Raw genomic sequence first — 27,847 nt, 5'->3', positions numbered from 1 at the left:
CTTTGAGGCCATCTGCTCCACCTTTTTGTTGAAGCTTTAAATGTGGTAATAAAAGCCTTCCATTATCTCAACAGCATGAAGTCCACCTAACTATGCTAGTCCTACATTACAATTTTGTGCAGAAGCAAAACTGACTCAATGGAAATGTGCTTCATTAATTAAAGCTTTTTATTCCAGTGAGTCCAACCAACCTGTCACAGTTTAACCTTCCTGGACCCAGCATGATGCGTTCAAACAGCATCCCTGCACAAGACACTTCTTTTGATCTCTATGATGACTCCCAGCTGTGTGGCAGTGCTACGTCCTTAGAAGAGAGACCACGAGCAATCAGTCATTCAGGTTCATTCAGGGACAGCATGGAAGAAGGTAAGACTGAGAACTGTTTAGATTGGCAAACACATCCCAAAATAGATATCTAAAGCATAGTAAAATTTTAAAATATTTATTCTCACCCTACACCACAAAAACTTAAATGATTTTGTGAAGCTTTTATTAATCCTGTTGAGTTGGACTCACAAGCTTTCCTTAACCTAAAACACGGAAGATATTACTTTCACCCAGTAATAAGCAATGCTGTATGTATCCCATACATGTACAAATCCTGTATCAGAATTTTTGGAGAAAAGGAAGCCATTCTTGGAAAATTATTCTTTTTTCCTCTAATTCGAAAATGTCTGAATGTACCTTCACTACTGTGTTTCTCCGCTTTCTTAGTCCTATGTCTCTGCTTCCTTTTCTTTTTCCCAAGCACTAGTTAAGTGCTACTTAACATCTCCTTTCTTTTGTAGTCATTTAATATCTCTGGTTTCCTACAGCCTCCTGCAGCAAACACCATGTGAATTTCTGTATTGAAATTCTGCAATTTAAACTGACCTCACTACTTTATGCAGATTATTACTGTCTGCCTTCTTTGATGCTATCTGCAACATCTGGAACTTGGTGAATATTTTTTGGTTTGGTTTTTGCTCTTTTTCATCCATAGAGAATCTGAGAACTCCTAATTAAATGCAGTGTAACATTTTCTTCTGACTAACATTTCTGGTAAATCTGATTATTTGCCAAATTCACATGAGTGCAAAGTCCTTAAATGCTTTAATTAAACAAAAAAAAGACAACTGAAATTCTGTGCAATTCATTCTATGACACTCATCTTGTTTACTGCTAAGTGATGGCAATGTAAATTATCTTTATAATAGGCAAATTAAAAAAGTCTTGCCTTAGCCCCAAAGGTCATAGTTACAAGATAAAAGGGGAGGAAAAGTCCTAGATAAAACAACAGACAAATAATACTTCTACTTTTTGATTCCTTTTACTGTATTTTAGATTATATATCAGGCAGACATCTGGGTATGTAATACTAGCAGTAGGGTGCAGGACAACTCAAGCTGTGAGTTGTCAGCACAGAGAGGATGGCTGACTGTACAGAAGAATATCACATAATTCAAGGACAGAGCTGACTACAGAACCTTTGCTGAGGAACAGAATTATCAAAGGAAACACTGGAAGAATAATAGAGAAAACAAAGCAATTTATGCATAGAAAAATAGGTGTTAAATGTAGAATTTCAGTAATGGGCCACCAGTGGGTTTGATGAAAGCTTTTTCATTGGTTATGTGTCATATCCAGCTGGAGTGGATAACCTGAGTAAATGAAAGTCAATGCAGCAGTAATAAACAGTTTTCATTAATTTACAAGCATTGGAGATTAACATGAAATGATGCTGTTAGAAGGTCAAATGTATTTTAAGATAGGAGCTCTGAGGAAGATTAAAGTGAAGCAAGTGAGGTAATGCATACAGCCACTGTATATGAATGCAGAATGACAGTTTAGCTCAGACATTAAAACCAGAGACTGAAAATCAAACATACTTTGGAAGCCACTCCATATGAATGGTCAGTGTACCACATTTCTATAAATACAAAACTAGATTTAAAGTCCATTTGACTAATCCAGGTATTCTTGTAGTGTGTGTTTTTGCAGACAGGTAGCTGTAAAAGCAAAAAAAAAAAAATTTATCAAACCCTGTCAAATGATAAATATAAAAAAAAATTCTTGTGAAACAAAAATAAAAAGAGGTAATGAAATAAATTATCTTCTTTGAAATTATCTGTAGGTATAGCCTTCCTCAGGAGAGTCATCAGAAGCAGAAGGGGCAATTTTTTCACAGTTTTAGTCTTCATTTGCTATTTCCAGGTAGGCCAGGAACCCCATTTCTTAAAGCACAACCCTGCAACATTTCACTCAATGCTCTTGAGGCTGACTCCACCGAGGATTAAGGGAAATATGTCACTATCCCTCATAGTTACCCCTTCCCACTGACTACAACTACACAGGTCAGCATTTCTGAGGAAAGCTTGGGAGCTCACCCCATGGAATGTGAACTGTTTTCCAAAGCATAGACTCTTACTAAAATCATTTGCTGAATTTTGGACAGGTTCAATTTCTGGTTTCTCTGAAGAGTGTATTTATCAAGTGATTTCTTGTCAAAGCAACAAAAGTGATGCTTGGTTTGCTGGTAATAATACAAAGTTTCATTGGCTCACTCACCTGCCCCATATACAGGAAAATGTTTTTCTGTGTAGGACAATCTTTCTAAAGGCAGGAAAATCTATCAAAAGCTATTCTATATTGATGGTTCATAATTGCTCTTTGTGGAAAACTGGTTCTCATTTAAAAAATTTGTTTACTTATTGAGCTACATGGGGGAAGTTTTGTGCTTTCATCAATATTTCATGTTATTTTCCTTTTCTTAAAGTACATGGGTCCTCATTATCACTTGTCTCCAGCACATCCTCTCTCTACTCTACGGTGAGTATTGATATTTTAGAAAAAAGTTCTGCCTGCCTCTGTTCTTGTTCATTGTTCGTGAAAATTCCAATACTTTGAGGTCTAGGAGAACTAGAATTTTACTTCAATAAAGTAGGAATGTTTATTTTCAGCTTTGTACTACTGTGTACTATTTTAGAAAACATTATCTTCACCTTTTAATCTGAATGTCTTATTAATGTTTTAAATCACCCAGTATACATTCTGAAAGCTAAAAAGAAGGTGAAACTCTAAGTGTGTCTCTTTTATGCGGGTCATTCTGCTTACCTCCAGTGAGTGCATAACTTAGAAAATTATTTCTATCCTGGCACTGTTTGAGGTAAACTTTTTGAAAACCACAAGATTGCCTTAGGGTAAGGGAGGTATAATTTGGAGTTGAAGTGTCTACTGATTTTTCTTGGAAGTGGCAGCATTTAGCTGTTATTTACAAAGAGAAGATAATAACTTTCTAAAATTTTAATTGTTGTTAATTAGATTAATTAGATTAAGTAATATCTGTTTCTATCTCAATAAGTTTTTCTGAGATTGATTTTTTCCCTCTATTTTGTTATTTTATTGGGGGTTTTTTATTTTTTTTATCTTATGGAGGATTTTTGATATATTTTGCATCACTAATTGCTTCAGTTGTTCTACTAACAAGAAATCATCCATAGAGAGCAGTTGAACATGTTTGGACATTCCCTTGCTGATACACGGCAGTTCCTTTGCAACCTCCTCCCTAATTACAGTTACATGCTGCAGGAACCCCTTTTCACAGGAGAGCAGCCCACTTAACCTGCTTTCATCTCATGCATTCATGAATAGTGTGTGTCCTCTCCATATCTCCAGCTGTTGAATAGTGTCAGCTGATATTCCAGAGATGGACTCATCTACCCAGAGCCAGCACCAGTTCTTGCCTAGGAATACCAAGCTTCTGCAGTTTGATGCATTTGTAGCACATGGTAGCTCTGTCTCAATGCTAAACTCATGTTAGCTTGGAAAGTATGTTGTATGCATGCACCATAGTGCCTCTCCTAGCTCTCTTTAATCATAAATAGGTTCATACAAGGGCATATCTAAAACATCAAGTACACAAACCTTAGGTTTTTACAGGCCTTAAACTGCAAGTTGCAAGTCATTCCAGTCCAGACCAGTCCTGAATTATTCAGAAGCAGGAGAGGGAAGGTGAAGGTGGGAGGTGTAGAATGTTTATACAGGCTGGCTATATGTGAGGCATGACTTACATTCAGAGTTAAGCTTCTCACTTATGTTTTGGTGGTTGAAAAAAATCTTTAGAACTATTTCCTTTTCTATGAGACAGTCTATCAGTTTGCATGGGGAGGTGTGTCAAAAATTACAATTCAAGCTTTGTTGTCAAATTTTAGAAGAATGTTATGAAACTGATAGATGTAAAAAATCAAGCTACAAAGTGACATAGGATGCTTTCAGTGTCCAGTAAGTGAGTAACTCTGAATTATCTGTGTTCTGATGTTGTATAATGTAGCAAGAATTTACTAACACTTACTATTTATATAACCTTTTATATTTCAACAGAGTATCTTGGAAATATTAACTAAACCTCATGATAGTAAAGAGTGGTATTTTCCCTGCAAAATAAACTTTAAACAGTTTACCCAGGTTCATACTGTAAAGATCTTCTGACTATGCATTCACATTGCAGCTGAGCCCCACTCCTTAAGTAATGGATTGCATAGGCAAGATAATGGAAGCTGTGGGAAAATCTGAAAGGGGCCAGAAATAAATTGGTATAAAAAAACTACTAAGATTGACTTTTAGTGAAGATTTTTAATCTGAATTTCTTCTGCTTGAGCCCTCTTTGAAAATAGTTTAAACTTTTCAGCAATTAATCAAAAGATGATGCACAAGTGGAGTAGAAACCTGAAAAGTTTAACACTTAGTATCATATCAGTTGAGTGAAGAGAGCAGTGGGATAGCTTCACAGGGTTATCTCAATTGAATGTATTTATTAGCTTTCTCAAGCATTGTCTTAAGCCTTAGTGCTAGTGTTTTCTGTGACCTAATCCCTGGAGAAATTCAGACAAAGTACTAAATGAAGATCAAGACCTTCATGTATAATTACCAGAGGATAGTTGAAAATCTTCAAGTTATTCTCTGAAGATTGTTTCAAGAATTAGAATATGAGATTCAGAAAAGACATTTCATTATTTTCTGCCATTGAATAAGTCCAATGACACAGAAGTTCTGCATTCACTATTTTTCTGTATATATTGGCTTTCTTCTTGATTTGCATTTGGGTTTTCAGGACTTAACTTGCATAGACTGGAAATTTAGCTTGTAGAGATATGCATGTACAGAGACATCCATTTTGTTTCACAGAAAAATACACCATGTAAGCAGATGTAGTAAACTGATTCAGTTTTGGAAGTGAATACAATTAGACCTGTGAGTAATTGAAAAAATTATGATACGCTGTCTCCTGTTTCAATCTCCTCCTGCTCAGTAGGTTGAAACATTTAAATTTTCACATATTTAGTTAATTGCCAAGTTCCTGCACTGGCTCTCAGCATTAGCTACACTTTGACCCCTTAGGCTTCATTGATTGTGGAAGCCATGCACAGAGGAGTTGTATAAGGACATGTCATTTGTACCCTAATATTCTCAGACTTCAAACAAAGAAAAAATAATCCTTGCAAGGATGGGATGCATGCATATAATGGAGAAGTAGAGTGAGAAAAAGAATTTTTTTCCTTTTAGAACCTATTGGAACAATGGCTGAGTCCTGGGTTACAATGGTGTGATGAGCATTAACTTAATTAAAAACTACTGAGATGTATTTTGTTGTCAGATTCTCTTTTTCAAAGATTATAGTATGTCCAAAATCCTGGTCTTTCTCATTCATTTACTTCCTTCACTGCCCACAAAATCTAACTTGTGAGAGCCACCTCTCTGAACTCGGGGAGAGGCAACACTTCCTTGTGTATTGAGGGAATTGTCTGGTAAGGACATATAGCAATGGCTTCATCAGCAGGTTTGGTGCTCCTAGGACAAGGACCATGTCCCCACATGGCAGTTTTAGGAAAAAGTCACCAACCCTAATTTTTTGCTTTTGCTGTCACAGAAGAAATCATAAGGGGACATTGTCACTTCAATCCCTTTGTGACCCTCTATGCACTACATATTTGATGTAACAATAATAGAATATAATTCTTTTTTCTATAGGCAGATCTCTTTTTTGTAAACATTGATCAGAAAGTTAGTATGTCACATCTGTGATGGGAAAAAAAATCATTATACTAAATCATCCTCACATAGTGATGTGTCAGGTATTAGAGTAGTTTCATCCAAAAGCATTTCTACGTGTTGCCAAGGTGAATATCATAGCATCACAGTTTGTTTAGTGACTGTTAACAGATAAGCACGTATGGAAAGGGGCATTTTCCAGAAGTCTTCTCCCCTTATGCAAGGTAAAGCAAAAAAACCATTTCTATTATAAATCATTAAAATCCTAACAGTCCAAAATTAATGCCTAATACAGGCTCAAAGTAAGCTATACTAATTTGTAATAATACAGAATAAGACAGACAGTCCAATGCCAGAGAACTTTTGAAGAACCCTTACATTGGGTTTTCTTAGTGTTTCTAATGTTACTTGCAGATAGTTGCTCTACCTACATTTTCCTTCTACTGCTTACTTCTCTTCCAGATAATGTAGACTGCTTCTCTGAACGATGAGGTGGATCCATGAGGTGGATTGATTTCCAGTACATTAACTGATTCTTATTTTATGTTATGAATGGGTTCCTTTCTCGTGGCATGTCATTCTTTTCCATTAGAATCCCACTGAAGCAAGATTTAACTGTCCACCAAATATCTCCTGAATAAGAGTAATCCAATGCTTAGAAACTGAATGACTTTCAAAGGTTTGCCTTGCAGTAGTTTGAAAAAGGCTGCTGATTAAAAAGTTTCAATATATGACACAATACATTGCAAAATGGAAAATTATTAAATATCAGCAAGTTTAATTGAAAACTTCAACATGCCTTGATAGCCCTTAATATTTTTGCTGGTACTCTCTATGGAAGAAATTACATTAAAATGCAAGATCCCCTCACCTTTCCAAATGTATGTTTTACATGTATGCTGTCAACTTCTCGTATCAGGGATTACTTACTATCATATTAGGAACATGTCTTGGTATGCAGTAAAACAAATATAAATACAGGAGCCCTAATAATCATTGCAGCGTAAACGGTTTTTTTGTGTCAGATTAAGGCCCATGCAGTAAGAGCATAGTAAATTTTTGTTTGTATCTTAGAAATGTAGCTGCAGTTTCTGCAGTTCTGGTCCTACTCTCCCTTTCTCCTCCATTTCATTCTGTCAGTACACTAGCAAGCTCTTTGGAGTTTCAGCTGGAGCTTTGCCAAGCAAGTTGAAAAGAGTTCCATTTATTGTTTTTACTGGATACCTTCCTTAAATGCAATGGATGCGTGAAGCTATTCATTTCACTTCAGTGTGGCTGGCTTTTATGTTCTATTACCACAGTTATGTTGCACACTGATTCTAAGCCATTTCTTCTTTGTTTTCTTCCAGGCAGAGGAAAAGGCACATTCAGAGGTAAGAACTTATCTTCATTTTCATACTTCTGTATTGCCTTACATTATTTTATAGTTTATTGTTTACCTGCTTTGCTAAACTGCATAGTTGGTGGGGAAAATACACCCTGTGTCTTTGCATCACATTTAAGAAGTATTGATGGAAACCCGGTGCAGCTTTTTAGTTAAACTAGAAGGTGTTTTCTTAGCATTGTGCTGAAGAAAGCCTCCTGGCTGTCATTCTGAAACGATGAAAAGAATCAGTGAGAACTGGGTGTTGGGTGGAGGAGTTGAGATAGGTCTGATTTCAGACTTAATACCACTCTGTGCAGGATCTAAGGAATTGTGCAATTTAAGGTAAGGTGCTGCCTTTCAGGACATAAAATACTTCAAGTGGTTGCTTTGAACTTCTCTCCCTCACATTTTGAATTATATTAAATTTCTGAAACTGACCACTTTGATGGATTTCAGAGCAATGCAGATTGATTTCAGATATAGATCAAATTTGACATGGAAAATAGCTTCTTTCTCCTCACAGTGTATAAGAATGGGTGACAAGCCTGGGTCAGCAGCTGGATACAATTACAGGCTTTCTCAAAATGAAGTCCTGTTTGTATTAAAAGGGCACCAAAGAGTAGCTGCAATAAAATACAACACCAAGGGGTGCATTTCCACTTCACAGAGCTACATGTCTTCCAACTCCTGCATTTATGCTGCTCCTATTTTTAATATTCTAATCAAAGAAAAAGTCGACAAAAAGATATGTTGAGGAAATTGAGCAAAAAAACATGTCCTTCCCTCCTTGCTGCAGTATATTTCAATATAATTTCATCTAAGCTCATATTGCTGTAAGTTAAAACAAAGGAGCTCAGTAGTGTAAATTCCAATTCCTCATTTTATTGCCTTTTATATAGGTCTGAATATAGAAATTAACATTTCTTTCCTGTGTATTTTTATATGGTGTTTTCTCAGTATCTGGGTCTGCTTGAGATGCTCTTACTGGAGATGTTGAACAGCACTTCATGAGACCTACCTTTGAATTTGCATGAGACCTACCTGTGAATTTGCAAGAACATGATGAAAGTGTAGCTTAAGCTAGAATGTCGAATAACTGCATGTAAAAACCAAAGAGAAAACTTGGAAAAATAAAAGGGTCAGTCCAGGATGGAGAACAGCTTGATAATCTGCCCCTGTTGCACTGAGCTAGTGTAAATGACTAAGCTGTTTTTTTGTTATAGAAGTACAGGAACATGTTCATGTTGATTGTGCAATAATTCTTGTTGTTTCCATGGGAGTCATAAAACTAAAGTACTGCAATGGTCTTTACTAGTTACTGTCAATGTTCCCTTTCCTAGGCTGGTTTTACCCATTTTAATTCTCTAGTCTGGAATAATTTATGTCTGAATATGAAAGGCTCTTCAAAGTGAAACTCCATGCTGTGCTTGATTTCAATGCAGTGCCCAGAAGTCCATGTAAGATCTCAAAAAAATGATATGCAAGCTTCATGTTAGGTATCTACTGCAGTTGAAATAGAAACTTGAAATTTTTCTTAAGGATTCTGTTTTTCATTAAAGGATAAAAGAGTCTTGAATTTATTTTCATGTCAACAAGGACATTTAAAACTACATTTATTTTTTTTTTAAGTCAGCAAGCAAGTTTCTGAATGCTGTATAAGATTTAAAGAGGTTGCATATTTGAATTTCAGGGACTGTAGGAAGCATGTGTTAGAGAAAAAAAAATTACTGCTTTATCTCACCTAATTTCAGAATCCATAAAGAAAAAAATTTTTTCTGAGGTAGCCATCAAAGCCTTCTTCATGGTAGGTAGCGTGAGAGTATATTTTTCATGTTATCTTAGTCTAATAGAGACATTCAACATATGTTGGTTGCATCATGTCTGCAGTCAGGCACAGTCACCCAAATGCACCCATGTTTCAAAACCTCAGGCCACATCCAGGGCAGCTCTCCTTGATTGCACTAAGCATATATTTGGGACTTGTGGGATTCGGTAAAAATACATGGCATTTCCCTTGCAAAAAAGGATAATACATACAAAGTTATTAAGCATTTGCCCATACATGCTCCCTCAACTGGAATCCTGGCTCATGCACTGGTTAAATGCTAGAAAACAGTTTGGGCAACACTTAGAGACGACTTTTAATAATTTGTATTTCTGGATAGTTCTGATATTAAAATCTGAAGCTAAGACATTGTAAACCTATTGGTTGTCTCTCAAGAAAACATACAAAATAACCACAACAGAAACATGGGTGAAATACTTACAGCAGTCTGTTGTTTCTCTAGCAAATTCAGAAGCTACGGAGAGAGTTGGTTGCATCGCAGGAGAAAGTTGCTACCCTTACTTCTCAACTTTCAGCAAATGTAAGTATTTTTGCTTGTGATGATAAGTACTATCAACGAATACATTATCATACTCTTACTCAACACACAGTCTTGGAGAATTTTACTATTTATTTATTTAGGGTTTTTTTTTTTTCCCAAATTAATGACTTCATTGAATTTCTATATCGTCTCAGCTTCAAGAAAAAGTAATCTTGTGGAAATGGAAAGTAGACAGTGGAAATTGAGAGTTTCCACACTTTGGATGTGACAGTCCTATTCTGTTCAGTTTCACCCCTTTCTTAGAATCAATTATAAAAATGGCCAAAAGTAAGGAGACACAACCAAAGAATGGCATGATTTGCATATTCTAATAGAATTCATTAGTTTCATTTCACAAAGACAAACCCTGTAAAATGCAGTCATGTATGAAGGGAAGCACAGTGTACAAGTGTATATAGGATTTATATGCTACAAAAGCAGTGCTGTTATATAACTAATTAAAACTGGATTCTTTCACAGAGACCTTCCTGGTGTTCCTTCCAATTGACATATGGGTTATGGAACATGTTATCTGAAAATAATGCCACATACAGAATGCGAGCTACAATCCTTTCTGGTTGATGTGGTTTCAAGTGAAGTTACTGAACAATCTAGTATTGTGATTTTTAAATGCAGTTCAGACTATAATTATTGTTACTACTGTAAGGGAAACCTGAGATGCAGTTAGAAGAATGTATCATTTTGCAGTTCAAAAAAGCACTTTCCTGATATCTTGGGCAGCCAATGGAATGCCTTTCTTTGAAGTGTAGGTGTCCTGAATATTTAGATGTATAAATAACTGCTGATTTTAAAGAAATTATTTAATGTTGCAAGAAAATACTCTCTAGCTCTATGAAAGCTGCTTGTTTGTGTGTGACTTCAACACATGAAAATGTGGAAAAGCTATGCTTAGCACTTTCTTCTCTGTTCAGGTGGCTGCAGAGTACCTATGGGTATTTGTACATCTGTAGCAGTGTAGGTTGCCAGACTCTTCTGAGTACTGGGAATGAACTAGTGAATCAGATGATGTGGGACATTGCAATGTTTGTAAATTCAAAATCTGGATTCTGGGTTGGATTTTTCATTTGAGAATGTATAGCTAGAGTAGCCAGAGTATCTATATTTTGGGTATGGGGTTCCTTCATTCACATATTTTAGACACTGACCTTCATCTTTACCAGTCTGGGCAGTTCTTCATTCACCTATCCTGAGAGCAACAAACTAAAACCCAAGAGAGAGCTCATCTCTATAAATCCAAGAGGTTTATAGAGGTGAGAGGTGCGAAGAGCTAAAATAGCATGCTTTGGCTAGGTGTGTTTGCTAGTGAGTCTATTGTTTTCTGCAGGAGCACAGGAAGGTGATCCCTGGCTGGGCTTGTGACGCAGCATAATCACAGACATGCCCACATCTGAGTGCCCTGGTGTTATCTTGATTCCAGCAAGCCCCTGATTTAGCGAAAGATGTGTCTGCCCACAGTCAGAAGTTGGACTAGATGATCATTAAAGATCCCTCCCAAACCAAACCATTTCATGATTCTAAATAGAGGTGTCATATCCAGTTAAAATCAATTGTTTGCCTTTGGTGGACTTGTGCTCATTGCCTGTTCCAGGTGATAACTCAGACCCCTGGTACCTTGTGCTTTTGCTACAAATGCATTCATCTTAGCATTAGTCCTTAGTGTTAGTCCTGAGCCCCTCCTAATTTCCGTACCTTCACTGTCTGAAGGTACAAAGTTGTGCCTTTCTTTGCTTCTCCACAGAGGACTGTTGGTGACATCAGTATATAAGTCATTAAAAGACTGACGGGTTGAAATTTGACCTATTTAATCAAGCCTTTGCTTGATACATTATTTCATACCAAAATCTGTCAGTTGGAAGTTACAGCATTTCTCAGGCATTATTGAAAACTCTGCTAAAAAATTTCTTATTTGGTTTGATTTGTTGTTCAGTTTTCATTGGCTGGACTCAAGTACAATGCTTGACTTCAGCAGTTTATTTCATTTGATTAACCCCAAAGGGCCAAATTGTTTTGCTTGCATATGATTAAATTCAAGCTGGGTCCAGCTGTCATTTGGATGCTTAATTTACAGATTTTCTCTGAGATTCTTGCTTTACCCCTGGCATCTGTCTCAGTGTGGCTGAAGGGTAAATCTCAATAGTAATTCAGAAAGGGCCCGTTTTCCATGCAGAAAATGTCCAACCAGCAGACTCCGTATGTGACTGGCATGGGCTCAAATTCCAGTGAGCAGCCTGACCCAGCCTGTTCGGAGGGACTTTGATCAGAGCTTTGTACTGTATAAAGCTGAAGGGTGCATGCTTGCAAACCGTAGTAGAGCCAGGATGCCAGTAAAAAGCAGAAGGGGTTTTCTGGCTAATGCTCTTGTTTGGCCAGCTCTGAACCACTATCCTACAGCCAAGCAACAAGATGCTAGCAGGCAGCAAACAGAAAAGGTCATCAGATCTACAGTTGCTGCTTGCAATCAGCCCAATCTCCTCTGGCCTTTCACAACTTCTCTCATTCAGCCCTGTCAGGTGGGAGGAACTTTATTTATTTACCTTTGTTTTATAAATCTGAATGCCACAGGTCAAATCCCAAAGTGTGTTGAAAGACAGATGTTTCATATGTGAATGTCATGTTCAGGATAGGGTGTAAATCTGAGAGCTGAGGTATTTGGGGCTTGCCTGGCTGGCATAGTTTGCTAAGGAAATGTTTAAAATCTGTCATTTTAGCACTGAAGTAATTCCCTGAGCATACACCTGTTTGACTATTTCCAATGGGCATTTCACATGTTAATAGAAGTCAAAATTAATTCATACATGAAGGATATCTCCAGATTAAGAGCTGTATATCTGTGTATCTAATATGTATGTCATGTTAATGATGGATATATTTTGCTGCAGGCATACTTCAAGTAATGCCCAGTTACTTAACTCTAATTCCAGGATGTCTTTTTACAGGTATAAATACTGCATTCAATTGTGAAGACATATTTTTACTTTAGAATGAGCATTATATAAAGCACATGTAATAAATATTCAGGCTACTCTTTGAAGTATTGCAATGATGTGTGTATGCAATGAATGAAACTTCTGAATATAACACAGAGATTTGTAAGGTGTGAGAGACTGGCTGTATCTTAAAAAAACAAACAAAACAATTCCTAAATATTTTTACAAGAATGAAATAATGGAAACTTTTAGATAAATTAAATCATCCTCAGAAATTGAGGATTAGCAATCCAATCAAAATAAATTACCAAACTTTTAAGTGTAAAAAAAGTTTCTAATTAGAATTTTTAATTTCTAATGAACATTATTAAAGACACAGATACTTCTTTCTCTTTGCTTTAATTGTTTTATGAATTATTCTGCATTTAACTGTTTAAATGTGAAACCTGATCTCAAATGGAGATATATATACATATGTTTTATGTATGCTTCAACACATATATAAGTATACCAATAATTTAACCTTTTTTTCAAACTAAACTTTCTTATTTTGTTGTATAGTATTTCTGTAGAGAAAATCTGCTTAAGTTTTCAAGTCTGAGTTCTCTAGACAGCTGAATAAATGAATATCAGCTACCATGGAGAAAGACAGAACAGTTTATTACTCTGAATATAAAATCAATTCTTCCATAGAAGAGTGCTATCCTGTAATAAACATTGAAAGTAATGAACAATGCAATTAAAAGATTTTCTTCTTGAATAGTTTTTGGTCAATGGGACTTTGAATTACATTTCTTTATTATTAGCAAATCAAGCTCTAATAGTCTTTATTTGAAATGAGTTAGGAAAAATGCATCATCTTAATCCAATTACATTTATGATGCAAAAAGTTTGGTATAATATTCCAAGAAGGTAATGTTCTCTGTCTCTGGCTGAATTTTAGTAAGAACCCTTGTGACATGGCTGTCTTTCTCTAAAGGCTATCAGAAAATAACAGTTTCAGTAACCTTTGATGACATTTTTAGTGCTACTTTTTAGTACTTAATTTTTCCTATAAGTTCTTTGTTGTCTATTCATGTACAATACAGGATGAAGTTGTAGCTAAGGAATAGGAAAGTACTTTACACAAGTATGCATAGTTTGGTACCAAAGTACTGTGGTTATTACAGTCTAATTGCTAGAAAAGGACAGAAGCAATGCATAATTAAACAGATTATTCCTCCTTCAAGCCCTCAGTCCCCACTGTAATTCTCAGAGTAAAACAGAACCATGGGCCATCAGCCAAGCCATAGATTTTTTATGAGGCAGGGAACAGTGAGCTCCATTAGTTTCCTGTTAAACAAAAGTAATGAAGAGACATTTGGCTAAAATTCTGTAGTAGTGCATCTGTTTTGTCTCTGATAGTGTTCTGAGTCTGTGGTCATCATCTTTGGAAATAAAACACCATATATTAATCTGGATATTTTTAACATATAGCTAAGTAATAAAGTAAAAAGTAAGTTTAAAAACCACTTCTTTTTATTTTCTCAGAGGAATAGAGTAGTAAAAACAACCAAAGGCCATAGTATTGATTGACAGGTTTCCAGGTTCATTTTATCAACAATTATAATTTCAAGAATGTAGCCTAAGTTATAAATGTTAAAATAGGAATATATACAATTGCTAGTTAATCTTTAAGAGATTGCATATTTGTCTAGTCTCATGTTTATCTGGAGTTAGTCCTTGTGGTATGTGTCCTTTACCACAAGAGTTATCCCGAAGATATCCCTGCAGAGGCAGAAAGCAGGTCGATTGACCACTACACCTGTAAGTAATTAAGTTCATCTAAGTATACTAATAGTGTAATTTACAAGGAGTAAACTTTTAGTAAGTTCAGTAAGAATAAAATAAGATGCTTTCAAGATACCTAAATATTTATAGCAAACGAAAATTATTTACAAAACAAAAAAGTCATTCATCAGTATAACAGCTCTGAAGCGGAGATGCTGAAGTAACCCACTATTATATATACGGTAATCTTCTATTTGAGGGACAATATATAGAGCAAGGTGGCAAGAAGCTCTTTTCCCTCACCTAAAATGCAGAATAAAATCCTTTTTGGACTATGTCTTTTCTTGATTATACCTCAGATTCAGTACAGCCACATACACCCAAACAATTTCAGCTATGCTTGCAAAAGCATGCAGATCTGCAACTGAAAAATTTGCCAGGCACTGTGTATGCCTGAACTGCTATAATAAAAACTGAATTTACTCACTGATGAAGCTCAGTTAATCCATTTGTGCATATAAATATGGTGGGTTGGAGTTATATTTCCAAGTGCCAATATTTGGAGAGTTTGTATATTACCACTTTTGAGATGGTAATGAGAAAACAAGCATTTCCTTATGCTTTTACTATTTGATGTTGGGAGAGAAATGGATGGAATTATATAAACTTCCTTAAAAATTAAATTGTTACTTTCCCTTGGCTTTTCAAGCTGGCATAATATATTGGGATTTTTATGACCACTTGCTTTTTCCATTCAAAGCTCAATGCCAGTTAGATCTGATTAAGTATCATTTGTATAAATTTAGCTTGCATACAGTGTGGGATGCTGGTTGTTAAAAAAAAAAAAAAAAGAAAAATAAGGTTTATTTTTTAAAAGTATTTTGGTCTGTTTCAATTTTATTGCTTTTTATACTGAGAATATAAAGACTTCCAGTTTTCAGGATTTTATTTTATATATATATATTTGCACACATTATAAATGTTATATTTATATTTTACAAAATATATTTTATACACGCACAGACATATATGATCAATATAATATTAATAGACTAAGCAATGACATTTTATAAGACTAACTGTGATATTTTGTGTTTGAGGCTTGGGATTTTTCTGAAGTGTTTTATTTCTGAAGTTAAAATTAGCTTTTCAAGATAAAGTGCTTGAATTCCTGTTTTGAAGTGTCCAGTAATTGAAAATAATTGCTTCTGGACTTTTCTTTGGGAGCAGAATACTTTTGGCTAATATATCAGTAAACTTAAAGCCAGGCATTAAATCCATAATTCATTTCCAAGCAGAGATACCTGAGCTAATCTCACTGGGGGCTAAAGAAGCCTGAGGAACACTGAGTTCATTTGGCTGATTCATCTATCAAAATTAGCTCCATCTGAGTTTGAACTAATATTAAAGAGCTGGAGAAAATGTGCTTGAAGGAAAAACATACTTTTAAAAATCAAATAGATCTGGGAAAATTGCCATATGCTGTCTTTCTTTCACAGGCTCATCTAGTAGCAGCTTTCGAAAAAAGCTTGGGAAATATGACAGGCCGATTGCAAAGTCTAACAATGACAGCTGAACAAAAGGTAGGTTTATAAAAGTGGATGCTTTACCGTAGAAAATAGAAAATAGAGTTTTGTTTAAAAAATACTGAAAGGAAAAAGGAATATCTGTGACAATAAGACAGATTTTTCTCTAATGGTTGCTGCAATTAAATTTTCATGAATGTCCAGCAGCATCTGGAATGGTATACAGCATGAGGTTCACACAGATAGTGTCATAAAATAATTTGAAGATATAATCTTTCATTTCCAGAATTCAGTTAAAACATGTGTGACTTTAGGTTTACTCCATACTGAAAGATCCTGTAACAAAAACTTATCATAAGCTGCTGCAGTGCTTCATTCTGGCCTCCCACCACCACTAGAACAATAGAATTTCAGGAAACAAAGACGTTTAAGTAGAGAAAAATAGCTTAATTGAGAAAGTTAAGAAATGTTAGGAATCCTATCCATAAGTAAACAGTTTGGGTTTTCACTTTTTCACTGTGCTGTTTTGTCTAATGAGAGGAAAAATACTCTAAACCTGCTATGAAGAAATTTAATGAGTCCTTTTACCAAGGTCATGATTAAGAGGCTGCTTAGCACCTTCCAGGATTGAACTTCTGCAGCTTTCTACCTGTATGAATTTTGAACAATGTCCTATTAATGGAAAGGCCTCCTTGACCCAAATTGTGAAAGAAACTGTTCATCTGTGAGCTGCTAGTGACCACTGGAGTCTGTAACTGTCTACAAAAATAACATTTCAAAGTCTGGTTGAGCACCAACAGATGAAATGTGGCAAGACTCATTGTGAACTGAATAGAAAATATTTGTATTATTTGCTTTTGTTTCATTTTGGGGGGGGGGGGAGAAAAAGAACACAGTCACAATGGAATTTTCTTAAAACCAAAACTTTTAAGTATTTTACAAAGTATAATTCCATCAGAAGGTTTTCTTTCCAGAAGGGCTTAAGCAGTGGCATTGAAACAGATCATCTCCAAGTTTCTTTGCCAAAAGATTTAGAACTTATTCTTTTCCTTCTCTTCTTTTCTCTATTGTTGAGTTTAAATTCCTTTAACCCTAATTATATAGGGTTAAAGAACCCTAATTATATAGGAAGGAGACTGGAAGGACAGGGAGTAATAAATAAAATATTGCTTATAAAAGCAATAATAAAATACATTTTTTAATAAAAATCAGCTGTGCATTCTAATACAGAACTTCCTGCACTCAAGTGGAGTAATTTTACTTCAACTTGCAGGACAATTTCTATTAAACAGGGGCTTTTTAATTAAATTAGTATTTAACAAATTAAATCTTTTTAATTCATCCATTAAACAGTAGCCTCACATATTAAAGGATGTACTTCAAATGGTTTAATTGTCTTTTGCAATAAAGTCATTGAGCTTTTCTTAATTTTATATTGAATAGTCAGTTGAGACCCTTTTTAGATTACTCCTTATTAAAAATGTTTTCTTCTTAAAAATAGCATGGTTGCTTTATATAGAATAAATGTAAAATACATTAGTTAACTTCTATATCTTTGGAGAGAAAGTATGCATTCTTTTTATTGCTGCCCTTATGTTCACCCAAGCAGTCCCATGATCTTTAATTTGAACACTCTTCTCTTGCAATTTTTTCTTGTAGCTTAGACAAACATTGTTCTTTTGCCATTATTTTTATATCTCTTTGCTCTTCCTGCAGGAATCTGAGCTTATAGAGCTAAGGGAAACCATTGAAATGCTGAAAGCCCAGAATTCTGCTGCACAAGCTGCTATTCAAGGAGCCTTGAACGGCCCTGATCATACCCACAAAGGTATGGGTTTGTCATTATCAAAATAAATGCAGAAAAAAAAAAAAGCTAAGTCATTACTTTTCTGTTGTTTGGGAACGCTGTTGCAAGGCAAAGCACATTCTGAAGTGAATGGTAGGCATACTTGTGGTATTTCCAGAGCTGGAAACCTTGCACGAGTTTCCTGTCTGCCAAAGTTCCTGGAGCTTTATCTTCTTAGAGCTGAGTGGCCAGGAACTGATTGAGAGTTAACCATGTCCGTGCGATTGACTAATAAAGTACACCCAAGACACAAGGGAAGTCTTATGGCATAACATTGTTATAGCTTGAGAATCCAGTCAAAGTTGTAGCTTTGTAAACTGGTGTTTTGTAAGAGGCAGACTGACAACAGCTCAGCTCCTTCATCCTTCCAGATGTCAAATTAATTTGTCATTGCAGTTAGGCCGATATTGCATGATAAATATGTACTTCAAAAGTGCCTGCTGATAAGCAACAGCAAAGGAATTACTTGAAAAAAATAATTGCGGTATTCGTTTTTGAGAGTGTTATTGATCTTCCATTAGAGAGGTCATTATTTAGGTGTTTGCCTGAAGGTCATTTCACTGCATGACTTGAGTGTAGCAAAGTGAATTTCTAGGAAGTAGAAAATAACCTAAAAAGTAATTTCCCTTACTTTTATTAGTGTATAGTGGGCATGTTTTACAAGAATAATTTCCAGTGATTAAGATATTGCTTTAAGAGACTTTTAAGAAATTGAAACTCAGAAGCCGCACCAACCATTTTTAATATTCTCTACTTCCTGGTTATTTTGTTTCATTCATTTTTAATGAACTCCTGCCTGTTTCTTTCCATCATGATATATTAGAAGGTAGCATCTGAATGCTGATTAGGGCTGCTGCAAGTTGAGTAGTGCCTACACGCCTCAGAACTGTAGTACATGTGCCAGTGAAATGTCAAGTAATCCATGTGCTGAGCTATGAGGATACATGTGCATAGATTGCTGTGAAGAATCATTGCCTTCAGGGCAAGAACAGCTTAGTTTGGAGAAGCCCCTAAGTATTGGACTAATTGTATGCATCCCCCTCAGTCCCTATGTGGTTTCCGACAGGCTTCAATAGCTTGAATCTGAGCCACTGCAAGCATCAGTGCCATTTATGTTCATTTAGACTGCCTTTGAGGAGGCAGATACTACATAAATATAAGAATTATTATTGTAATATTGAAACAGATTTCACAGTAACTTCTTTTCTTTAGATTTACGTATAAGGCGGCAACATTCTTCAGAAAGTGTTTCCAGTATCAACAGTGCTACAAGTCATTCCAGTATTGGCAGTGGTAATGATGCTGATTCCAAAAAAAAGAAAAAGAAAAACTGGGTGAGTACTCAACAGGTTTAAGCCTCTCTTTTAGCTAATGTGTTATTTCCTAGTGTCTGAGTAACATAATGGTCCATTTCATCTACAATGTTCTTGTGGGGCCAGATGGATATCAAGAAATTAACGTATCCGTACTGTGACACTACCAGCAAACTAAAAATTATTGAATATCAGCAGGGTTTTATTTGCATAAGTCAGAGTAATTAAAACAGACAAAAATACAAGCAACAATTACAACAACAAAACAACAACATAAATCTAAAATAGCTGTTGTGACCAAAACCACCTCTGGGCCACATTGAAACCCTGTTTTATTTTTCTTCAGTTGTACTTCAATTCAAAAGCTTAACTCAAATATATTACCCAGCTATGGAGGGAATTGAAATCAGTTAAGAATTCACACTTAAAAGTACTACAGTGTTTAAAGAAATTAAGATGTTGCTCAACCGGAACATGCAAATACCACATACTGCTAAAGATTTAATTAAATGCTTTCAGTAAAGAATCAGAAAATATGTTATTCTTGTTTTAAAAATATTATCTGCATAAACATTTGTTTTAAAATACTGATGAGCCTTCATTCCCTTGATTTGTAATTCCACACTCTTTCATGTCTCTGCAAGGTGAACTCTAGAGGAAGTGAGGTGAATATAAACCATGGAAAAGTTGGCATGCATCTATAAAAAACCCTATCTTGGCATGATTGCTATTTATTTTGGCAGTAGGCTTTTATACCTTCTAAAACCAGATTATCCTGTATGTCTTCTCAGTTTGTCTTTATTAATTTTAATCTCAAAGTTTAGGCTATAGAAAGGGGGAATATAGCCAAAATCCATTTCTTTCTCTTCAGACATCATGAGCTGGAAAGGTCTTCATTATTGTTTCTCATTAAGATCAGTGGTCACACTCCCCAGTCTCCAATTATACCATGAGAATAATGTGTTTGAAGTACTCATTTTTTCATAGAGGAACCAGCTGGTCATTGTGTTCTGGACAGTTTTGATCAGAACAACTCTCTGAAAATAAAAATAAAACCTGTATGTTTCCTAAGATTAGTAAGTTCTATATTTAGACAAAGGTATGAACAAATGAGCTAGTTAATTTTAACTGCAGACAAAACTGTTGTCATCTTGGCTTCTGAAATAAATGGCTCTTTGGCTATTCTGTCCCTTCTCAATACTGGATACAAGTTTACAAGCTTCTAGAGGGAAAAGGCAATGCTTGTATGTTCAGAGATCTTACCACTCTAAAGGAAACTGCAACAAACAGTATATAACTTTCAGCTAACATTCTTCTCAATAGTACAAGACAAACCTCATGTTCCCACTTAGATCCTCTTGATTGTGATCCAAATCATAGCATTTGCATAGTTTGACCATTCAGAGTTTTAATGGGGAAAATAAATTGGCAAACTGTAAATTGGACTTGTCTTTTGATTTCAGCATTTAGTTCTGCCTGTACCTAGATGCAAAGTGGTTATTTAAAGCCACCCTTTGAAGGGAATGCCATGGGAATGGGATTCCACTGGAGCTTAATGGCTTTAAATGAGCACCCCTCCCCACTCGGTCCTGCACTTTTTACATAGCATCACTTCTGCACTGCACTGGATTAATAAAGTCAAAACAAAGCACTGTATCATGTTTGTAGAGATACTGTGTTGCATATGTTAATACCTTGCTTCTGCATACTGACCTTAGGCAGTGGCTAGGATGGCATCTGCAAACTAACTCTTCAAAACATGAGCTGCACACAAAGAGCTGTGATGAGGAAAATAAACTTGCTCTGTATTTGTTTTCCAGCTAAGAAGCTCTTTCAAACAGGCCTTTGGAAAGAAAAAGTCCACCAAACCTCCTTCCTCACATTCAGACATAGAAGAGCTGACAGATTCCTCCCTTCCTTCCTCACCTAAATTGCCCCACAGCTCAGGAGAGTGTGCAACAACATCAATGAAACCATCCCAGTCAGCATCTGCGTAAGTGTCTCTCTTGACAAATGGCATGGGCTGGGAAGCAGATCTCCTCCAGCGTGGCCATTTGCAGTTCAGAAACCACTGTCAACAGCTGTGATCTTGTAATCCATTTGCCAGATTTCTCGTGAGCTTCACCCTTTACACACTGGTTCTGCAGCAACTCTTTATTCAGTCATAATCTTTCATCCTTTTTCACAGACTTTAGCCAAAATCACCTAGCTATACAAACTTCCAAAAGCTTATTTTGTGCTCTCCCTGCACCATTAGCAATTTTATCATATCCACTTAGCAAAGGCCAAATGGTAACATTTCCTTGTTTCCTTTTTTCATGACATTCTAAAAATAGAAAATTCTAAAATACTTTTTTTAAATTTTTACAGTATACTCATTCCTCCTGTTTTATCTACTTTGTAACTACTGATGTATATATTTTTTAATCTATTTCCCCTCTTTTATCAGCTTGAATTTTTTGTGGGATTTTACTTTTATTCAAATCACCATCCTGAAGGTTTCAGGTCTGAGACAACAGCTGTCTGTTGTTTCTTCAGTATTCAGTATTTCTTCAGTATTTTTTGAATATCTGATATGTTGTTCTAGAACTCCCAGCTCTATCTTATTCATATTCCTCTGCTTTTTTTTTTTTTTTTCATTCTGCTAAACTCATAACTGTGCTAAACTCATAACTCTTTCTAAGATGGGGAAATCAACCTCTTTGAACCAAAAAATGCCTACTACTGATGCTAGCTTTACTTTCCTTCTCCTAATTCAGAATAATCAGGTCACAATTACTTTTTCTTAAGGCACTCAAGGAATTCTAGTCTCATGACTGTTTTATTAGATAATAAATGGAATATGCATGGAAATAAAATTTCATTTCTTATTTGCTTAGCATAGGCAGGTATGGACACAGTACATAAAGAGCTCTAATATAATATTTAGGAAAAAAAGTCCCAGTGTATGTCTTTCTTGATCTTTAATCACATTTAAAACATTTGTGCATGTTTTGAATGATATTCATTATTTTTCTTCCTCTATTTGACATGTATTTTATTTGCCATGAACTTCATCTTCCCTTTGCTTACGATTTCTTCATATATTTTCCTGATGGAGTCTCGCGTTCTAAACCATTACTTTTACTTTCTTCCAATTGCATCTGTCTAATACATGTGTGTGCAGGTCATCTCTAGTCTGGGCATCAAAGAAAAGGCAAAACGGTCGTGTGGTCTACAAGCATAGATCCCGGTAAAACTGAGTGTTGGGCATGGAGTTGTATACCCGACTGCTGACCTGAAGAGTGCTGCATTTTCTTTCCCAAAATGCATTTGCATGCCTTCTGGCAATTAAATGCTGAGCTTTGTTTATTTTTTTTTTTTTTTTTAATATTAGCAGTAATAATCACAATAATAATACTTATTTTCGTAGAACACTTTTCATATTGAAATTTTTCTGAAAAGATTAACTATTTAAAGTCACAGTAATAAAGAACAAATAACATTTACTGAATTGACTGGAAATACTGCTTAGTGTAACAAGCCAAAATTCAGTGTTTTATTTTCTACTGGTGGTTCTGATGATGATACAAAGAGGCAAAACAGTCTGACAGGAGAGCTGGACAGTTGTCAATTTCAATCTTTTCTTACACTATAATGGTTTCTTCCCTTGAAATAAATGCTTATGAGAAATAACCACGTGGTAATCCAGTCTTCAAGGGACAGAAACAAAAAACAACCCACATGATTTCATATATCGTACATTACAAAATGACAGGCTATAGGCAAAATATCAGCCATCACAAATCAAAACCATTACAGATCAAAATCTTCTAGAGTATAAATTCAAGGACTGTCCCTTTGTATAATGTTCATATCAGATAAAAATATTGATGCCTAACAAATAATAAATAACAGCAGTACAGATTAATCAGCACACATCAGTTCTGACTACTGTTACGTAGAGAAATCATAAACTGCACCAAAGAAATTATGTGAGTATAAAATCCAGTTAAAACTAATGGATGATAGACACTCAAAGATACTTGAAAAGTAGTTAAGAATTTGTTTTTCACCATAGTGAACTAAAACTAAAAAGCTATAAAGCAATCTGATCACTTTTTCTGGAGAGGGCTTTTTATCATTTTTGAATTTGCAGTTTGATAGTTTTCATGTTTCTTTGATAAGTTTCTTTCTTCACTCATAGGTTTCACCAGCAGCAAGCATTTTTCTGTTCTTTGATATTTAATAATGACACTGCTTTGGGGAGAAAGCCTTCCTTTAATCTCCTGCCTGTTTCCTGCTCCTCTTTAGGATCTGTGAGTGCACAGAGGCAGAGGCTGAAATTATTCTTCAGCTAAAAAGCGAGCTGAGGGAGAAGGAGTTAAAATTAACAGATATTCGCCTGGAAGCCCTCAGCTCTGCACACCATCTGGATCAGATCCGGGAAGCCATGAACCGCATGCAGGTCAGTGCAGTAGCTTAAGTGATGACAGAGATGCATACCAAAGGTATGACTGGTGTGTTTCCTCTCCCAGGACTTTGTTTCAGGCACCAAAAAACTGTCAAAACAAAGTAAATTGTCAGATTTGCAGTACTTCTGAAGGATGGGTATTGGTAAGTGTTTACCTTACAATAAAGACATTCTTAGCATATGTATTAATAGCTAAAATGTGTTTAAAAGATATGGAAGAAGACATAATCCCTGCCCAAAGGATGTTTATTATCTCAAGCCTATAATTGGGGTTAGCAACATGACAGAGAAGCAGATCAAAAAGTGATTTCTACAGCATTTTAAATCCTTGAGCCATGGAGGGGGCCAGGATATTATGTGCATACTCTTTCATCATTTCTGATTCCTAACTAAGCAATGGCTTACCAAGGCAAAGAATGTAAAATTGAACTAATTACTGTATCCAGCATCATAAAATTCTGCTACATTGTTTTGTTACACTGTCCCAATTTCTTTGTGAACACAGTTTTTCATTAGAAGACTTTCCTTTTCATGAGGCTGAAAGGATGCAAAAAGAATGGCAGTGTTCTTAAGTGGAGCACAGAGCTTTATGGGACTCAATTCTGTTTCCTGCATGCAAATGCCCAGTACCATGGTGGGTGCCCAAAAGGATCTATAATATCCACACAGTGGAACTGGGCCTTTCTGGAATGGCAGCTAAGATACCTATGTCATCCCTGAAGGTACTGTAAATCTGTATTTGGGGAACAGAATCAAAGCCATGGGTTGGGGATTCAGGTTGAGGCAGAGTTGGCCACATTTAAAAGTCTAGGAATGAGCTGCATGATAAGCTTCTGTTGTAGTCAATCGAGTTTTAGTTCTGTAGTAGTGAGGGCTAAACAGCTATCCTAAAATTACCCCGAGATAGGTACAGAAGGTGAAATGGAGTTCCTTGAGTATAGGCACTTCTTACTGTTTGAACCAGCCTCAAGTATTTGCATCTGCACAGGACATGAAGGTTTAATATTCTTCCATGGAAGACCATATTTGTCATGCCACTGGAAACCCACATTTGCACAGCTGAATCCTGCCCAGTGCCTTGCCAGCTGAATTGCTCTGTGTTGGGTGCTTAGGTCAGGTGCACCTTTAGGCACTTGTGTGTAGATGCCTACAGTACCTGATTTCATAACTACAGAAATGGTGTGCTTGATGTCTTTTCTAGACCTCTTTGTTTACAATGCCTGTATCAGTCTCAGCCAGATCTTTAAACATCTCATCTATGGTACCTGCCATCCTCCCAGGTGTTCACACTACTAGGTACCAACATTAGTGTGGCATATTTGGCTGAACTTCAGTTAGAGGGAAGACTTACCAAGAACTGGTCAATAAATATGGTTTCATTTGTCCAGACGTAAGTAAGGCATTGATCTTGAGGTACTGAAAGGTTTTAAGGAACTGTGAAGAATAGAATGCAGTTAATTGCAGTGGTGAAGAAAAGGATGTGAAGGCTTATCATCTGATTACAGTCTCATACTGGCAGATTAATGCCTGGACCAGGTGAACTCCCCAGAGGGAGGAGTCTGCTGTAGGCACAGTTCTCCAAAGTCAGAACTTCCTCAAATCTGGGAAGAGGCAACTAGTTGAGATGCTGTTACTGGTAATCACCATTTCTGAAGTTCGCCCAAAAGAGCAGGCAGCCACCTTGCAGTTGCCAAACTGTGATATTTTAGAGGATTGATGAGAACTGGTAAGGGGAAAAAATAGGACTGGTGGAAGTGATACATTAATACTTTTAGATTCAAAGCACTTTAAAAACCTAAAGCTCAGGTGAATGGAAGACTGCTAAGAGCTATGTAATTAAACAGCGTAAATTGCAGAGTGGGTCCTGATTTGAACCCTAGACTAAACTGATACAGCCATCTATTGCCTTCTGTTACTATTATGCTGGTTTTTCCTTTCCCTTTCACTGTCTCCTCACCTGTGTGTATGTGATCTAATCCTTTTGTAGCTGCAGCAGGGTTTTTTATGGTGCTATCTATCCCTTATGTTTTTACTTGTATAATATAGCTGTGCAGCCTCCATTAAAGAAGTGAGACTTTTAGCAGGGTGATAGTGACTGTAGAAATAAATTTTATGTGCAGAACCGTCTGCAAGAAAAAGCAGTTGCTTTGTAATGCACTTTGTGAAGCGACTGGAAGGTAGATTTACAGAATCACAGAATAATGAGGTTGGAAGAGACCTCTAAGATCATCAAGTCCAACCTATGCCTTAACACCTCAACTAGACTATAGCACCAAGTGCCATGTCCAGTCTTTTTTTAAACACATCCAGAGATGGTGATTCTACCACCTCCCTGGGAAGACAATTCCAGTACTTTATTATTCTTTCAGTGAATGTTTTTTTCCTAATATCTAACCTATACCTTCCCTGACATAGCTTGAGACTGTGTCCTCTTGTTCTGTCAGTTGCCGCCCGGTGGAAGAGACTGATCCCCACCTGTCTACAGCCTCCCTTCAGGAAGTTGTAGAGAGCAATAAGGTCACCTCTAAGCCTCCTCTTCTCCAGGCTAAACAACCCCAGCTCCTTCAAACGTTCCTCATAGGGCTTGTGTTCCAAGCCCCTCACCAGCTTTGTTGCCCTTCTCTGGACGCTCTCAAGCATCTCAATGTCCTTCCTAAACTGAGGGGCCCAGAACTGGACACAGTACTCAAGATGTGGTCTGACCAGCGCCGAGTACAGGGGAAGAATGACCTCCCTACTCCTGCTGGTCACACAATTCCTAATGCAGGCCAGGATGCCATTGGCCTTCTTGGCCACCAAGGCACATTGCTGGCTCATATCCAACCGGCTGTCGACCAGCACCCCCAGGTCCCTTTCCGCTTGAACAGTGTCCAGCCACACTGTCCCCAGCCTGTAACGCTGTAGGGGATTTTTGTGGCCAAAATGTAGAACTTGGCACTTAAACTTATTAAACTTCATGCTGTTGGACTCTGCCCATCCATCCAACCGATCTAAGTCTCTCTGCAGAGCCCTCCTACCTTCCAATAGATCAACACAAGCTCCCAGCTTAGTGTCGTCTGCAAATTTACTAATGAAGGACTCAATGCCCTCATCCATATCGTCTATAAAAATATTAAACAGAACTGGTCCCAGTACAGACCCCTGAGGGACACCACTGGTGACTGGCCGCCAGCTGGATGCAACACCATTCACCATCACTCTCTGGGCCCGGCCATCCAGCCAGTTCCTAACCCAGCAAAGAGTGCTCATGTCCAAGCCATGAGCTGCCAGCTTTTCCAGGAGTATGCTATGGGAGACAGTATCAAAGGCCTTGCTGAAGTCTAAATAGACAACATCCACATCCTTTCCTGCATCTACCAGACGAGTTACCTGCTCATAGAAGGAGACTAGGTTGGTCAGACATGACCTACCCATTGTAAACCCATGTTGACCGGGTCTGATACCCTGGCCATCCTGTAAGTGTTGTGTGATAGCACTCAGTATGAACTGTTCCATTATCTTACCTGGTACTGAGGTCAGGCTAACTGGCCTGTAATTACCAGGATCCTCCTTCCTACCTTTTTTGTAAATGGGTGTCACATTGGCCAGTTTCCAATCATCTGGAACCTCATCAGTGAGCCACAACTCCTGATAGCAGATGGTACCAGGCTGTTCTCAGGCTAAGTTTTCATTTTATTATTGTACATTCAATAATCACTTGGCACCACAGAGGATTTAGCTAAAGAATTCCAGTTGTTCTGATTAATCTCTCACTATCTATTTTCATCAGAGATAGTTTTCTCATTACTATGTGAAGAATTCTGTGTTTGAATGATCAAAAAATCTTATTTGCTAGCAAGAAGGGTTATGAAACTGTTAAATTATCAATTTCTAATTTTTAATTTAATTTCTCTGTGAAGTTACTGCTTAAATTTTATATTCAATGGCAGTAACCATTTTCTGTGACTTTAGAAAAATTGATATATCCAGTAATTTTCTTAACTGTTACCTTAGGTATTTGACAATAGAAAGTAGCTGAAAAAAATGGGGACAGCTGGGAAAATTCTAACCACACTCACATTATGGTCGACTGTACAATAAGCATGAAAGCTTGAAGCTGATATTGTTTAGGATCTATCTTGAGGCAAAAGCTAAAACAAGGTTATTTGGGGGCTTTACCTTCATTTAAGAAGTAAAGGCAATCCAGTTTTCACTGTGTTTTATCTCTCTTTTGAAAGTGGTAAACCAGTTAA

General features: G+C 36.5%; 1 protein-coding gene across 1 annotated transcript in view; it reads left to right on the top strand.

Moving 5' to 3' along the window:
* Window positions 1-27,847, top strand: part of NAV3 (neuron navigator 3) — a 250,158-nt gene that overhangs the window by 203,927 nt on the left and 18,384 nt on the right. The window contains exons 19-27 of the mRNA XM_053943168.1: window positions 178-366; window positions 2,756-2,808; window positions 7,377-7,400; window positions 9,682-9,759; window positions 15,977-16,060; window positions 17,720-17,831; window positions 19,062-19,183; window positions 20,983-21,155; window positions 23,456-23,609. Coding sequence (XP_053799143.1) covers window positions 178-366; window positions 2,756-2,808; window positions 7,377-7,400; window positions 9,682-9,759; window positions 15,977-16,060; window positions 17,720-17,831; window positions 19,062-19,183; window positions 20,983-21,155; window positions 23,456-23,609 — 989 coding nt within the window. The remainder of the gene's footprint in view (window positions 1-177; window positions 367-2,755; window positions 2,809-7,376; window positions 7,401-9,681; window positions 9,760-15,976; window positions 16,061-17,719; window positions 17,832-19,061; window positions 19,184-20,982; window positions 21,156-23,455; window positions 23,610-27,847) is intronic.

The sequence above is a fragment of the Vidua chalybeata genome, chromosome 5, assembly GCF_026979565.1.
Source record: "Vidua chalybeata isolate OUT-0048 chromosome 5, bVidCha1 merged haplotype, whole genome shotgun sequence".
NCBI classification, from domain to species: domain Eukaryota; kingdom Metazoa; phylum Chordata; class Aves; order Passeriformes; family Viduidae; genus Vidua; species Vidua chalybeata.
Note: the sequence above shows the minus strand (reverse complement) of the source record. Positions and strands in the feature narration are given on the sequence as shown.